This window comes from Bufo bufo, chromosome 10 (genome assembly GCF_905171765.1).
Source record: "Bufo bufo chromosome 10, aBufBuf1.1, whole genome shotgun sequence".
Taxonomy (NCBI): domain Eukaryota; kingdom Metazoa; phylum Chordata; class Amphibia; order Anura; family Bufonidae; genus Bufo; species Bufo bufo.
In genome coordinates, this window is record NC_053398.1 from 39,159,830 (window position 1) to 39,175,305 (window position 15,476).

Sequence of the window (15,476 nt, forward strand, 5' to 3'; positions counted from 1 at the left end):
CCCACTGTCCCTGTTGTGACCACGTCCTGTAAAGAAGCTTTGACGCCTCTGGAGACTGAACTTTTTCTTCTCCAGTTGGAGGCAGTGCCCTCTTGTCTTTTGAGGGGATTTTACAGCTTTTCACCAAATTTTTGGTATGGCCCAGTTATATATTTGTGTAGGTTAATCATGTCCTCCCCTTAGACGTCTCTTCTCAAGACTAAAATCTTTCCTCATAACTAAAGGATGTATTAGACAGCTGAATTTAAAAGGTGATTGTCAGAGAAGGAAGTGTTCCTTCCCAGCAATCGTCTGCTCACTAGCGATCTCCTCCTCAGTATAGGGAGGAGCAATCATTATACCATAGCTCTTCCCTATACTGAAGCATTGTTTTCCGGCAGCAGATCGTGATTAGATACCTTAATCTGCCGCCTGCAAATGATAATATTTAAACCTGTCAAAAGATTTGGATTGCTCGATGATTGTGTGTTTTTGTTTGCTCATTGGGCAATTGGAGGCAGTATTAGACTGCCAGATGATCTCTAACTACGAACACTTCTTAGCAATCAACTGCCAAAAAACAGCAAGTGTGTAATACACCTTTAAGACCCTTCATACCCCTTATCAGTTTAGTTGCTCTTCTTTGTACTTTTCCAGCTCCAGGGCATCCTTTTAGTTTCTATGGCCCAGAACTGAACTGTATATTCCAGATGAGGCTGCACCTAAGCTTTGTAAAATGATAATATTACATCCCTGCCCCGCAAGTCCATGCCTCGTTTAATACATGACAATATTCTGCTAGCCTTAGAAGTAGCTGATTGACATTGTACAGTATGCTGTAATTTAATCTATGATCTACAAGAACACCCACATCCTTCTGTACAAGTGACTTTCCCAGTGTTATGTCCCCTAGGACATAGGATGCATGTAAATTATTTGTACCCAGGTACATAACCTTACATTTATACACTTTGAATGTTATTTGTCATGTGGATGCCCAAACATTCAGAGTGTCCAAGCCAGCTTGTAGTTTATAGACATCTTCTGTAGTCTTCATGCCACCACATAGCATAGTCCCACACAACCCCTTCAAATGGTTTATCTGGTTGTTAGGAGAGTCCCCCGATGATCACAGGGTGAGGCCCTTTTAGGACCCCAGCAATCAGCTGTGGATAAACTCAGCATCAAGTGTTCAATATCCTCATCAGCACACCTTCAGGACAACTGGGGTATTGCACGATTTCCTTTATGATGAAAGATCTGTCCATGTAATGCACAGATCCACCAAGTTCTCCAGTGCGACTGTCACGGATGGTGTTGCAGAAAGCTGGAACTTATAAATAAACATCCGACTGGCTTGATCACAAACTAAGGAGCATATGGGTGAGCCCTATAAAACCCCTAGAGTTCTCCCTGACTGCTATGCCCATGCAAAGGTCTTTAAGGTAGACGATTGCATGCCCACGTACCTTATACTGTGTGATACCTGAAAACCCTATAATAGTGAGGGGACACGACCACCGGCTCCCTGCACTTAATACGGACGGAGTCAGGGTCACCTAGAATCAAGCCAGCAAGGAAACACAAATAAAGGAAAAGGACTTATCTGAGGAATCAGCAGTAGCAGCCTCCAGCAGTGAGCAACTCTTCCAGGAAGAAGTATAAACCACAAAGTGAGGCAGTATGGGAGGGAATATAAAGGGAGACAATTAGTGTAAATAGGTGACAGCTGGGAGAAGGAAAGGAGATGACAAAGTGAAACCAAAACAAAGAACCTCATGCAAGATTTAGAGAAGAACGTCTAACAGACCTTCTTACAGAACTGGCGGTGACAGCTACGCTCTTGTAGGTGCTTTATGCTTTGAGTTTAATAGAGTTTTGAACGCCATACACCCCCTTCCCAGACAATCCCTTTGATAAATCTCATACATGAGATATTGCAAGGCATGTATTACCAGCAATCTTTTTATTCAAAATGTGATCAATAATCAGAACCTATGCCCATGGAGACGGAGTGTGAGCAAATGAGGAGTGGCCACGTGGAGTCACCAGCGTTGCCCAGGGTTTTACTGACCTCGGCTCCTTTCCCTTCTCACTTTACACATACCTGATAATCCTCTTAATATCTCTAAGCGGATATCTCAGGACAAGTGGACCTGTCTCTTTGAATTAAGAAGTTCTGTTAATACTGTCATAAACACGTGAGACTTTATCCTCTCCTATGGAAGAAAGATATCAGTTGATTATGCTTTTTGTTATATCATAAGATAGATCTTAGGACCTGTTCACACAGGTTGACGAGATCAAAATATTCCACTAATACCTTGGCGAAAACCACAGAAGTTTCTGCTGCTTTTGTTCAGTTTGGATGCTGCGGACCTGCTCACAGCTTAGCTCCATTAAATGGAGCTAAATCGTCTCCAAGCGGTGGCTGTCCACACACCTTGTCAAGATGGGACAGGACCCTCTTTGGCACGGTCACGGCTTTAAACCACCAGCCCACGAACTTCAGTGTTGCCTCTCATTGAGAACAATAGGAGGCAGACACCATGTTTCCGCTGGTGGAAGTTTGGCGAGGTGTCCGCTCCAAAGTTCCTCGTGCTGTTTCATACTTGTCCAGTGCCTCACCTTTATTCCTCTTCTTGTCTCTGCAGTTCTTCGCCTGCTTAGTAATCCTGTTTGCTTGTGAAGTAGCTGCTGGCATCTGGGGTTTTGTGAACAGAGAGCAGGTAAGCGAGAGATCTTATTCTTATCTTATCTTAGACTTAAAGGGGTTTTCTGACAAAGTAAAAAACTAGGCCATGGGGGGCATAAAATAATAAAAGATACAGTCCCCACCTGAATCCCCTGCCATACTAGTGCTGCCGATCCAGTGCCCCCGTGATGATGTCACCGGCTACCGATGAGATTGCTCAACCAGTCTCTAGCCTCAATGGTGTACAGTGGTTGGCTGCAGTGGTCACATGGGTATAGATGACATCACTGCAGCAGCACAGATGGTGGGAGCATCGGAGTGGCGAAGCTGGAATGGAGCAGGAATTATCTGGTGAGTACTGGGTCTTTTATTATTTTATGCCACCCCCTTACCTAATTATTTTGATTGTGTCTGAAAACCCCTTTAACAGTAGCTTTCCAGTATAGTCTAGGTCAGAATCAAGTCCACATGCTGAGATGACAAGGACTGCAGCCATATGGACAGAATCATTCGGTGTTTGTCTACCTATGTGGATAAAAGCTATCTAAGCTTCTAATGTCAGCTATTAGGGTACTTTCACACTGGCGGCAGAGGATTCCGTCAGGCAGTTCCATCGCCGGAACTGCCTGCCGGATCTGGCAAAACGTATGCAAACTGATGGCATTTGTCAGACAGATCCGAATTCGTCTGACAAATGCATTAAAATGCTGGATCCGTCTCTCCGGTGTCATCCGGAAAAACGGATCCGGTCTAAAAAATGCTGGAACATTGAATACACTTCAATGTAAATGAATGCTGGATCCGGCATTCCGGCAAGTGTTCAGTCTTTTTGGCCAGAGATAAAACCGTAGCATTCTGCAGTGTTTTCTCCGTCCTGAAATGGCAAAAAGACTGAACTGAAGACATCCTGATGCATCCTGAATTGATTGCTCTCCATTCAGAATGATTTAGGATAAACCTGATCAGTTCTTTTCCGGTATTGAGCCCCTAGGACGGAACTCTATGCCGGAAAAGAATAACACTAGTATGAAAGTACCCTTAGAGCACCATAGCCTCCTGTTTCCCCTCTCCCATTATCCTACGTGTCAGTCTATACTGTAGTTAAAGCATTTTTTTCACAAACCAGCGTAACATAGGGGAGATGAGCAGTGCAATGAGTCCTGTCCAGTTAGAATAGTGTTAAAGGGACTCTGTCACATTGGACAACCACCATCAAAGGGTTATTCCCGGCATGATTAGTTAGCTATTTTTGAAAGTCCTATAGCAGTGAATTGAAAGAGCCACCTCTTCATTCACTGTAGCAAGTGACGCGGTCTTGAAATAGGAGCAGGTCCCAGAAGTGGGACCCGGACCTCTGAGACATTTATGGCATATCTTGTTGGTGGGGATAACCTCCTTTCACTAGTACACCTGACATCAGGGGTAGACCTTACAGGGAAATTTCCTGGTGGGTCGATGCCCAGGGGGCCACCCAAGCTCTGGCCAGGTAAATAATGAGCTCTCACATAATTAAAGCTTGAGAATCAGGTATTCATGTACATGGCCAGCTATGGCACATGCCCTCCTGAATTCAACTGGTGTGGCTGCATCTCACCTTCTAAGCCCCCTGCTCCATTTCCTAATCAGAGACAACTGGAGGAGGACAGAAATTGGCATCTATTAATGGCCACCACAGAGGGACCACTTTTGGGGCAGAATATTGTGCTACAATATAGTATACGGTTCTGATGGCGAAACTATTTTGCAATTTGGTATTGCGGGCGCCGTCTACTTGTGTTGCCTCACCTTCTGTCAATTTGGACCCGTCTATAACATGGGGCCACTTTTGCGTATTTTTTTTCCAGAGACCCTTTAAGTTCGCAGTCCGCCCCTGCCTGACACTAAGCTCAGATCTGTAATTTGTACCTCTATACTATTCCTCCACTGTGCACCCACAAACCGGTCATGCAATGTACAGAGTCTTCTAGTATGTGCACCTGCTCAGGAGTCCTCTCTATGTATTACATGGCTCAGTGCGGGAACAGGAGTGAGTAGACGGATACAAATTACCGATCCAAACTCAGCAGGAGCAATATTATTCATGCAGTCTCTTTAAATATAGGTCTTAAAGGGATATTGTCAGGGCCCAAAGGTGAGAAAGACATCAAAATATAAAATTCCTAATTTATAACCTGGTCTGATGAGAAAGTATGTGCAAAATTGTATTACTGCAGGGATGCCCCCTACCCCTATGAATGACTGCCGCCAAGTGCTGTATCTAATAATTAGTGGACAAGGAGGAGGAGGACCCGTAGCAACAATATGAGTATCAATTGTGGTGCAGAATTTTGTCACCCTGGACCAAAGAGCCTGGTATTTGTCCCCGCCTCTTCATAACTTCGGCGGATACACCGCCAGCTTAGTCTAAAACGCCTGTCATAATAAATGTGTCCCGTAGTTCCTCTGCGGAGGAATATCCTGCACAGTGTGTATACTTCTGGGCTGCTTATGAGCTGCTCCAGACCCACAAGGCCTGGAACACAGTTCTGGCACTGACTGAGCTACACACGTGCACACACTGGAGCAGTATTCTCTGAACATTTCCTGTCCAGGCTGAGTTTCCTTCATTGGCCATCATGACCAAGTCTATGCTGCCGTCTGCTAGAGTTAGAAGTTACAGAAACGTCTCGGGGTACATTTAAGGGTACTTTCACACTTGCGTTTTTCTTTTCCGGCATAGAGTTCCGTCCTAGGGGCTCAATACCGGAAAAGAACTGATCAGTTTTATCCCCATGCATTCTGAATGGAGAGCAATCCGTTCAGGATGCATCAGGATGTCTTCAGTTCAGTCTTTTTGACTGATCAGGACAGAGATAAAACCGCAGCATGCTACGGTTTTATCTCCGGCTCAAAAAACGGAACACTTGCCTGAATGCTGGATCCGGAATTTTTTCTCCATAGGAATGTATTAGTGCCGGATCCAGCATTCAAAGTACCGGATTGCCGGATCTATCATGCGTAGACCGAAAAAAAGGTGAAAAAAATAAATGCCGGATCCGTTTTTCCGGATTACACCGGAAAGACGGATCCGGCATTTCAATGCATTTATAAGACGGATCAGGATCCTGATCAGTCTTACAAATGCCATCAGTTAGCATACGGTTTGACGGATCCGGATCACTCTGCCGCAAGTGTGAAAGTAGCCTAATTCTTCAACATAGCTACAGACGTATGTATGGTTTAGGAGAATAATAATGTGTGGATTTAAAATAAATCTGTTTGATTTCTCAGGTCTCAAAAGAGATAAAACAGTTTTATGATGAAGCTTATGAGCAAGCAAGGAGCCCGAAGAAGGAGGAGTACGAGAAGGCAAGACCCGTCATCAAAGTTTTCCATGAGTCGGTAAGAAATTTCTCATTATTATTTCTGAATATATTTTCTTTTACAATAAAAGAAAAGGCAGCTATGTTGCCATCCACCTCTTTCGTCAATTATTTAAAGGGGTTTTCTGGGGAAATTACATTTTAGAAAAGGGGGGCTATAAAGGGATAAGACTAATAAATGAAAAAGCATATTTTGCCTGCTGCTGCTGTCCAAGATGTTACTCTGGTCCAGCCGTTCTCCAGTTTCTGGTCCCAGCTCGATACACAGGAAATGGCTTGGGATTCGTGATGGACAAACATCGGCCGGGACGGTTCCTCGCGATTAAACGTTCGCGAACTGCACGTTCACGGCGGGTTCCATTGACTTTAATGGCAGGCGAACTTGAAAATGCAGCCACTAAATACTTACTAGAAGTGCACAAATAGTACCACAACATGGACAGTGACATACCAGACGGGGATTATTGGCAAAAATTCCCACAAAAAATATGTATTTTAATCAGGGGCCATTTTTATGCGTCTTAAAGGGAAACTCTCAAAAATGTGCCCTGCTGGAGCCTAGAAAATTTTTATTTTAGGCCATGGGAGTACAGGCCCCAAAAATTAGGCATTCACCTGACAGAAAAGAACCTGTGATGATGTGGCTGGAGGTACATTAGGCGGTCATTTGATAAAAAATTTACTGTAGGTCAGTACAGGCGCCAAAAATTAGGCATTCACCTGACAAAAAAGAACTTGTGATGATGTGGCTAGAGGTACATTAGGCGGTCACTAGATACAAATTTTACTGTAGGCTAATGGAGTACAGGCTCCAAAAATTAGGCATTCACCTGACAGAAAAAAACTTGTGATTATGTGGCTGGAGATACATTAGGCGGTCACTGGATAAAAAAATTTCTGTAGGCCAGTACAGGCCCAAAAATTTAGGCATTAACCTGACAGAAAAGAACTTGTGATTATGTGGCTGGAGATACATTAGGCGGTCACTGGATAAAAATTTCACTGTAGGCCACTGGAGTAGAGGCCCCAAAAATTAGGCATTCACCTGACAGAAAAGGCCTTTTATGCTGCTGTATATACATAAGACAAGGACCATTATTTATTCTAGGTGGTGGCTGATATGTGTGGGCTGGCATGAGGAAATTCAATTACACGTGGTCGTCACAGGTGTGGAATTCCTCCGAGATCCATCCCTCATTCATTTTTAGAAATGTGAGGTAGTCCACACTGTCGTGAGCTAGGCGAGTGTGCTTATCGGTCACGATGCCCCCTGCAGCGCTGAACGTTCTTTCAGACAGGACACTCGACGAGGGGCAAGCCAAGAGTTCCATGGCAAATTGTGCCAGCTCTGGCCACAGGTCAAGCCTGCACATCCAGTAGTCCAGGGGGTTCCTTGCTTCTCAGAGCGTCCACATCGGCCGTTAACCCGATGTAGTAGGACACCTGTCGGTCTAGGCGTTCCCTAAGGCTGGATCCAGAGGGGGGCTGTCGATGGGTTGGCTGAAAGAATGATCTCTTTGATTGGTACCCGCACCTGTTTCGCTGTGGGTGGAAATTACTCTGCCAGTGCCCGCAACAGCAGAATGCAGCATCTCTCGCAGCAAGGCCTGGAAATGCTGCATTCTGACAGCCCTCTGTGATGCTTGTAACATGTCCGCCATTTTGTGTTTGTACCGGGGGTCTAAGTACATTGCCACCCAGTACTGGTCCTTGCCCTTTATGCTTTTTATACGGGGTTCCCTCTTCAAACACTGGAGCGTGAAGGCCCCCATTTGCACTAAATTGGTAGCGGTGGAGCGCCCTGGCTCCTGCTTATCGCCCAGGAGAATGTCGTCCTCGGTCTCCTCCCCCAGCCACGGACAACACCAGGGATCCCTGAAAAGTTTAAAGTCCCCATGAAAGCCTGCTCTTCTTGCTCCTCCTCCTCCCACCAGCCACCATCCTCCTGTGACTCCTCTTCAGACTCCTGCTGACTTGTCTCCGATGGAGTAGCCCCCCTGGGAATTCATTCAGCATTGCAGCTTCCTCATCTTCCAGCTCCTGCACCTCGATGGCTTGATCAATTACACGACACAATGCGCACTCCAGAAAGAAGGCGTAAGGTACGATGTCACTGATGGCGCCCTGGCTGCGACTGACCAGTTTGGTGATCTCATCAAATGGCCCGCAGAAGTCTGTGTGCGTCGCGCAAGAGCAGCCACTGGCGCGGTGAAAAGAAACCAAGCTCCCCAGAACCTGTCCTGCCGCAGAGTTCGTACAGGTAGTCGTCAATGGTACGTTGCTGCTGGAGCAGCCTATCAAGCATTAGTGTTGGGCACGAATATTCGAATAGCGAATATTAATCGCGAATATCGGCACTTTGAGAATTCGCGAATATTTTGAATATAGTGATATATATTCGTAATTTCGAATATTCTAGATTTTTTTTTCATCAGTGGGCCAATGAGAGGGCTGCAATGTCTTTGTCTGAGCTTAGCAACATCCCTAGCAACCAATAGAAAAGTTGCCTACCCCTTACTATATAAGAACCTCCCCGGCAGCCCTTTGCAGTACTTTGCAGATCGGAGAAAGACAGCAGTGTTATTGCTGTGCTCTCTGCTTTCCTGTGTCATTACATTAGTTAGTTAGTTAGTTAGCTTATATATATATAATACAGATAGTTAGTGGGAGATAGTCACTGTAGGTTAGATAGTGATATAGTGTAGCTGATAGGTTCTGCTGTCCATACATACATGCTACAGACATAGTGCTGTGATGTCACAAGTTCACAACAATATATAATGCACCAATCACTAATAAGTAGTCAGACCTGTTAAAATGTGGTTGCATGTATTGCACCAAAATATTCGCATCATTAGTACTAATTTCGCATTTGCGAATATATTGGAGCACTTTATCTTCTTATAAAGCTATTGTAATGTTCTGCCGTGCCAACCATTTTCACCAGTCTTAGAAAACTTCTAGCAGCTTGAAAAATGTAGCTATAGTGACCCACGCCTGTATTTTGCACACATTACGAGAATATTACATTGCCAATTTTTCGCGATCAAGAAAATAATCTCGAATTCGCGAATATATGACGAATATTCTGCCAAATATTCGCGAAATATTGCGAATTCGAACATTGCCCCTGCCGCTCATCACTATCAAGCATATAAAAAGGTGGAATTCCAGCGCGTTGGGCTGTCACAAATCAGATGTCTGACGGGCAAGTGGTGTCGCCGCTGAATGTCAGCAAGGCTAGCCATGGCCGTGTAAGATCTTCTAAAATGGCCAGAGATTTTCCTGGCCTGCCGCAAGACGTCCTGGACCCCGGAGTATTTGGCAATGAATCGCTGCAGACTAAGTTCAGGACATGTGCCATGCACGGCACGTGTGTCATTTTGCCCTGTTTCAGTGCGCTCAGCAGATTGACACCGTTGTCGCACACCACTTTACTAACTGTCAAATTGAGCGGGGTTAGCCACTGATCGGCCTGTGACCGCAGAGCTGAAAGCAGTGCAGGACCGGTGTGGCTCTTGGCTTCTAGGCACAACAGCCACAATACAGCATGGCAACGTCTCACCTGGCACGCCGAATAGGTTCTGGGGAGCTTGGGGGGTGCAGCTGAAGAGGCAGTAGCAGTGGAAAATGAGGAGTCAGCCGAGGAGGAGACGGACGATGGAGTAGGAGGAGAAGAAGAGGAAGGCCTGCATGCAATCCGTGGCGGTAACACCAAATCCACACGGGAGCCACAGGTTACATGCTTGACGGCTGTCTGAAGGTTCACCCAGTGGGCAGTAAATGTTATGTACCTTCCCTGCCCGTGTTTGCTAGACCACGTGTCTGTGGTCAGATGTATCTTGGCACCGACACTGTGTGCCAGTGATATATTCACTTGCCGCTGAACGTGGCAACATAGCTCTGGGATGCCCTTCTAGGAGAAATATTTCCTTCCAGGGACCTTCCATTGCGGTGTGCCAATGGCCACAAATTTTCTAAAGGCCTCAGAGTCCACCAGTTTATATGGCAGTAGTTGGCGGGCTGGTAGTTCCAACAAGCCAGCATTCAGCCGTTGGGCAAGAGGGTTATCTGGCGTCATCAACTTTTTACGCTCGAACATTTGGGCCACAGAAGCCTGCCTTCTGCCAGATGAACGCGACGATGGCACAGTGGAAGGTGGAGTGGAGGACAAATGGGAGGAGAAGGAGAAGAGGCTGGACGTGGAGCGCCGGGAGTGTGGCTTTGTGGGTTCTGACGGCGTTGCTCCCACTGGGCTCGGTAATGGCAGGCCAGGTGCCTTCTTAAGGCGATCGTCCCTAGTTGAGTGTTGGGGATACCGCGACTTATGCGTTGACAGCACAGGCTGCAGATGGCAACACTATTGTCAGCAGCTGACCCGTTTAAAAAAAGCCCACACTGCGGAGCCATGTGCCGGCGTCCTAGGAGCACCAGATGTGACCATCCATGGTGGATGGCTCGCTCAAGATACATTTGCAGTCTGCTTTTTGCCTCCTGTGCACTGTAAGTTCTGCCTGCTTCTCCTCCTTTTTCTCCCTATCTGCTGCTCCGTCTCTCCCTCTGAACTCCCCTCCTCTTCTTCTCTTGTGGACACCCATGTGACGTCCATCGACACGTCATCATCGTCACCTTCACCATCACTAACATTAGAGATCTTGAAGTAGGCAGCAACAGCGGGGACCACCCTCCTTGGGCTGATCTGGGTACTGTCGTCAGACCGCTGGGTGGCGGCCGTTGCTGCCTCCTCCTCCTCATCCGATGCCAAGAATGGTTGCGCATCGGTAAGGTCTGGGAATGGATGGGAAAATAATTCCTATGGTGGTGGTGGTGGTGTATTATGGGGTGCACACAGCAGAGAGTGAGGAGGGTGCAGATACAGAGGATGAGGAGGGTGCAGAAGCAGAAGGCTAAGTGAGCCACTCAACCAACTCTGGTGCGCTCTTTGAAGTAATCGCACGCGCCTTCTCCAACTTCCCACTTAGGCTCCGGCCTGCTGCACCTGCCCGACCCCTACCACACCTGCGGAATGGCCTGCCTCTACCTCTGCCTGTCATTTTAAAAATGATCCTGTGACAAAGTCCCTATAAAAGAGCAGTATTTGTGGAAGCAGGTGGAAGCAATTATTTTTTTGGCCACAACAGTTATATAACACCACCCTGTTTATTTGGGGCAACAGGTATATCTCAGCCCTCAATCAGTAATTTGTGGAAGGAATATTACACCCTCAATATTTTTTGGGGGTGCAACAGGTATTTCACACCCGTTGCAAATAGTTGTTCCAATAGCGCTTGTCCCTCTATATAGCTGCGGTATCGCAGCAGAACCGCACACAACTGCTGCACAATACAAATGCACTATAATATACTTTAGAAAGTATATTATAAGTATATTACACCCCTCAGTATATCACACCTATCGATAGCACACCTATACCAGTCCTTTAAAGGACTTTTGTGGCCCTATTAGCTAGCGTTTGGTGTCCCTAACAGTCTGTCCCTGCTCCACAAAGCAACCTCTCCCTACATTGGCAAAACACAGAATGTAAATGGCTGCCAGATCGGGTACTTTTATAGGGTGGGGATGTGTCCATGTGCTGAAACGTCTCAATTGGCTGTCCTGTCCCACCTGATGGATGTGTCATGGGTCAAAGTTCGGTGCAATGCAAAAGAATATGGTGCCGGCGGACATTGCCATATGTTCGCATGTTTGTCGAATCGCGAACGTGCAAAGTTCGCCGCGAAACGACCACCGGGCGAACCGCAATGCCATCCAACTCAGCCATGCAATTTCCTGTGTATTGAGTCAGGACTGGGACCGTTTTTTTAAGGTGGTGGCAGGAGATGTGGCAAGCAGAGCTGACAGTTTGACAACTTATTACTAGCCAATTGGACTCAAAGGGATTGTGCAACTTTAAGGGGGTTTTGGAAAACCTCCCCTCTTGGGCAGGCCTGCAAAGGGAGGCATACTCACCTGCTTCCCTCTCCTTCTCTGTCAATGAAGTAAACCACCGTTTTGATGCTGTAGTAGCCAATCGCTGGCTGTAGCGATGATCAGCTGCTTTTGCGGCATGTCAGATGATCACGTGATGTAGGGGACAGATCACCGCTGCAGAGTGACATCAAAATGTACTTTTACATCTTGGGAGGACAGCGACGGAGCCGAGACCGGGGAGAGAAGGATAGGGGAGTCAGCGCTGGGAAGCAGGTGAGTAAGCTTCCCTTTGCAGGTCTGGCCAAAAGGGGGGGAGGGGTTGCCACCCCCCACACTCCCTTAAAGTTGCACAACCCCTTTAATAAAAGCCACTCACCAATATTTATTATTGTACCTATAGATAGGCAGTTTTAAAAGAATCTACCCAGTAAAAAGCAAAAAAACATCCTGCCTTTGGTTTCCCAGATTATTTCCACCATTCAGAAATGTGCACATGGTTTTCCTACATGGTCGGACTTTGCATGGCCGGACACAGAGTCCCTCAGGATCCATATTATGGACTGTAATCTATCTGTGAGCTGCTGTATGTTGCTCTGTATGCTCATTTTACTGTTATTTGACCTACAGAATAACTTTACGTCCTGGTTTATTTTCTAGATTTGGGAGTTTTTATTCTTGTTTAGTAACTCTATGTTACGTTTCCTCTTCCTCTCTTTCAGCTTCAGTGCTGTAAACTCGACATAAGGAACTTGGGCGAAAACCTCTGTCCATCAGGAATAATGAATGTGGTCAGTAGACATTGTGATAAGATGATGACCGTGGTGGTGGTCAAAGTGAGGTATTTCATGTACTTAATATACAAATGACATTTCTTTCTCTCCTGTAGGATTGCCATGAAAAAATTGACGCTCTGTTCCAGTCTAAACTACACTTGGTCGGTATCGCGGCTGCAGTGGTGGCTGTTATTATGGTGAGACCCTAAAAAAAATTCTAAACTCTTGTCAAAACGATGAATTCCTCAAATAGTCTGCCCTCCCGACAAAAAGCATGTCATTTTATGCTGCAGATTTCCCTGGCAGATTTCACTCATTGCAATTCAGAGGGTGAAATCCACAGCAAACTCCACAAAAGAACATTTTGCATAGTATTTTCCACTGCATTTTCTGGACCGTGTGGACATACCCTTACATTTGTTGCGGGATTCATTTTTTTTTTAGAAAAGGGGGCAGAATGGGATAAAAAAAAAATGTAAAAGAAGCATTACTCACCTTACTGAGCCCTGCTTCCTTGGTCTCTGCCCCAAGCTCGACACACAGGAATTGAGAGGAAGTGACCGCCCTGCAATCACTAGCTACAGCGGTGACCTACCTTAGCCACTGATTACCAGAGTGGGAATTTCTTGCCATCTCTTGTGTGTCAAGACTGGACCAGGAAGGGAGATCAGTGAGACCCTGGTAAGCACCAGAACAGCAGTGGCAGGGGATATGTGAGGTGAGTAATGACTTTTTTTTTTTTAAACCATTTTACCCTTTTTCTACCCATCCACAGGATTAATGATAATTATCAGAGACTAAGACCCTAAGCAATCCTGATAAGGAGGGGTTTCCAAGTCCCCTGTTTGAATGAAGCAGAAGTGCGTGTCGGTCCCCCACTCCATTCACTTTCATGGAACTGATGGAGCGCTTTTTACATTAGTCCCATATAAGTCAATAGAATTGTGGACTGACATGCACATCACTTTATTCAGAGGGGATATTCAGGGACCCCTTGTTTTCAGAATTATTGGGGTCCCAGTGGTAGGACCCCCCCATGATCAAGTAATTACAACCTATCCTATTACAGACTGAGATATGGAGAGATTTTGGCAGGATCTCCAATCTCGAGAGCCAGTGGTCACAAGTAATTTTCTTTCCCTGACTGCAAACCGACAGGTTTCCTGTCCGGGTATCCTGCCAAACAATTCCTTATGTCAAACCTGAATCTTGTGAGTGGTGTGAGGCTTTAAAGGTTACTGCATACTTCCTTGCTGAAATAAATAAGAAAATGACTTGTTCTAATAAGTACTTGTACAACAATTTTTTACCATCTTTTCTTAGAACCCACCATTATTCCTCCTGGAAACGTGAAAAACAAATGGACTATTGGATCAGTATCTGCGTCAAAGAGTGTAGCAACTCGCCCAATTGACAGTGTGAATGCTGTTTGTTTAGTTTAGTCCTATATTTCCAGGAGGTATAACAGAGTGTTCTCTGAAAAGATGATGCAGCATTTTAATTTGATTGGGAATACATGTCAAGGGCGTTGACCGAAAATGATAAAAACTGTAAATTTTTGTTCTACCAATTGCCTAATTTAGAAATCTTTGCCTTGTCTCTTAGATCATCGAGATGATATTCAGTATGGTTCTGTGCTGTGGCATCCGGATCTATTCTGTGTACTGAGGGCCGCGGTTCTTTCCTTGTGTAAATAACACCCACCCCGTCTATTCTCCTTCTTCCCTCCCCGAGTGTGTCTTTTATTAACACTTGTTCAGCGCTCTTGTGGAGCTTGTGCAGAAGTTTAACTCAGTGGAGAAGCAGACGTTCGCTTCTCGATTGGTTTTATGCCACCCTTCCCTGGAGGTTACAGCAACAAGGCACCCAGGATCTGGGGGTCCTGCAGAATGTACTACCTTTGCTTTTAGGGCCCCTAACTCCTAGCCTTAGTGTGAAACAATGTCACCCTCTCACTGCCACAAAATCAAAGCTTCTGGAGTTGACATTCCTACAGAATGAATGTTCATGAGAAGGCATCAGTCCAACTCTTGGAGGCACGCCAGTGCCTTATTGCATAATTTCTCTGCCCGCTCCTGTGTAAAATATATTGTGTTAGTACTGTCGGGGAAAAGGAGCAATCCTAACAATACCCGTTTCCTGCACGATCCCTCCACACAATCTGTCATCTGATGGAAAAGTGAATATATATAATTATATATAAACATGTATAAAGGTTCTCATTAAACATTTATTGGGGGCTTTTCCTCCCAATTCACACATAACATGTCGTCTTTTTTATGCAGTAGGTGTGCTGTCCCAGCTAATGGCTCTCATTTAGAATTCATTATATTCTGTGTTAAAATTGTTATCCACTATACATAGTGTACTTTTCTGCAATCTAATGGTCATTGTTATATTTGGTTTTTTAGTGAAGTTATCTATGGTTGTAATTCATTACGTTGTTCATCTTGCAACTCCTCATCTTCTGTGGGCTCATATCCCATGCCCTTCATTCTTTTCCTGTTTGTCAGACATGCATCACAGAGCTAGAGAGAAGATTTTCCTTTCCCCTCTATCATCATTTCTCAAGGTACCTTTAATAAATTACAAAGGCATATCCATCTCCATCATTGGAATTATATGTGCAACTAGTGTTGCTAGGGGAATAATTATAGTGAGTTCACTATCTTCCAATGCTTATGTACAAGAGACTGCCACTCACACTCATCAGAGACTTCTTTCATGCACATCGGT

At 45.5% G+C, this 15,476-nt stretch overlaps 1 protein-coding gene across 1 annotated transcript in view; it reads left to right on the top strand.

Annotated features, from left to right (window-relative positions):
- Window positions 1–15,004, top strand: part of CD81 (CD81 molecule) — a 51,135-nt gene extending 36,131 nt beyond the window's left edge. The window contains exons 4-8 of the mRNA XM_040409895.1: window positions 2,634–2,708; window positions 5,945–6,055; window positions 12,687–12,755; window positions 12,854–12,937; window positions 14,346–15,004. Coding sequence (XP_040265829.1) covers window positions 2,634–2,708; window positions 5,945–6,055; window positions 12,687–12,755; window positions 12,854–12,937; window positions 14,346–14,408 — 402 coding nt within the window. The 3' untranslated portion in view covers window positions 14,409–15,004. The remainder of the gene's footprint in view (window positions 1–2,633; window positions 2,709–5,944; window positions 6,056–12,686; window positions 12,756–12,853; window positions 12,938–14,345) is intronic.
- Window positions 15,005–15,476: the final 472 nt, after the last annotated feature.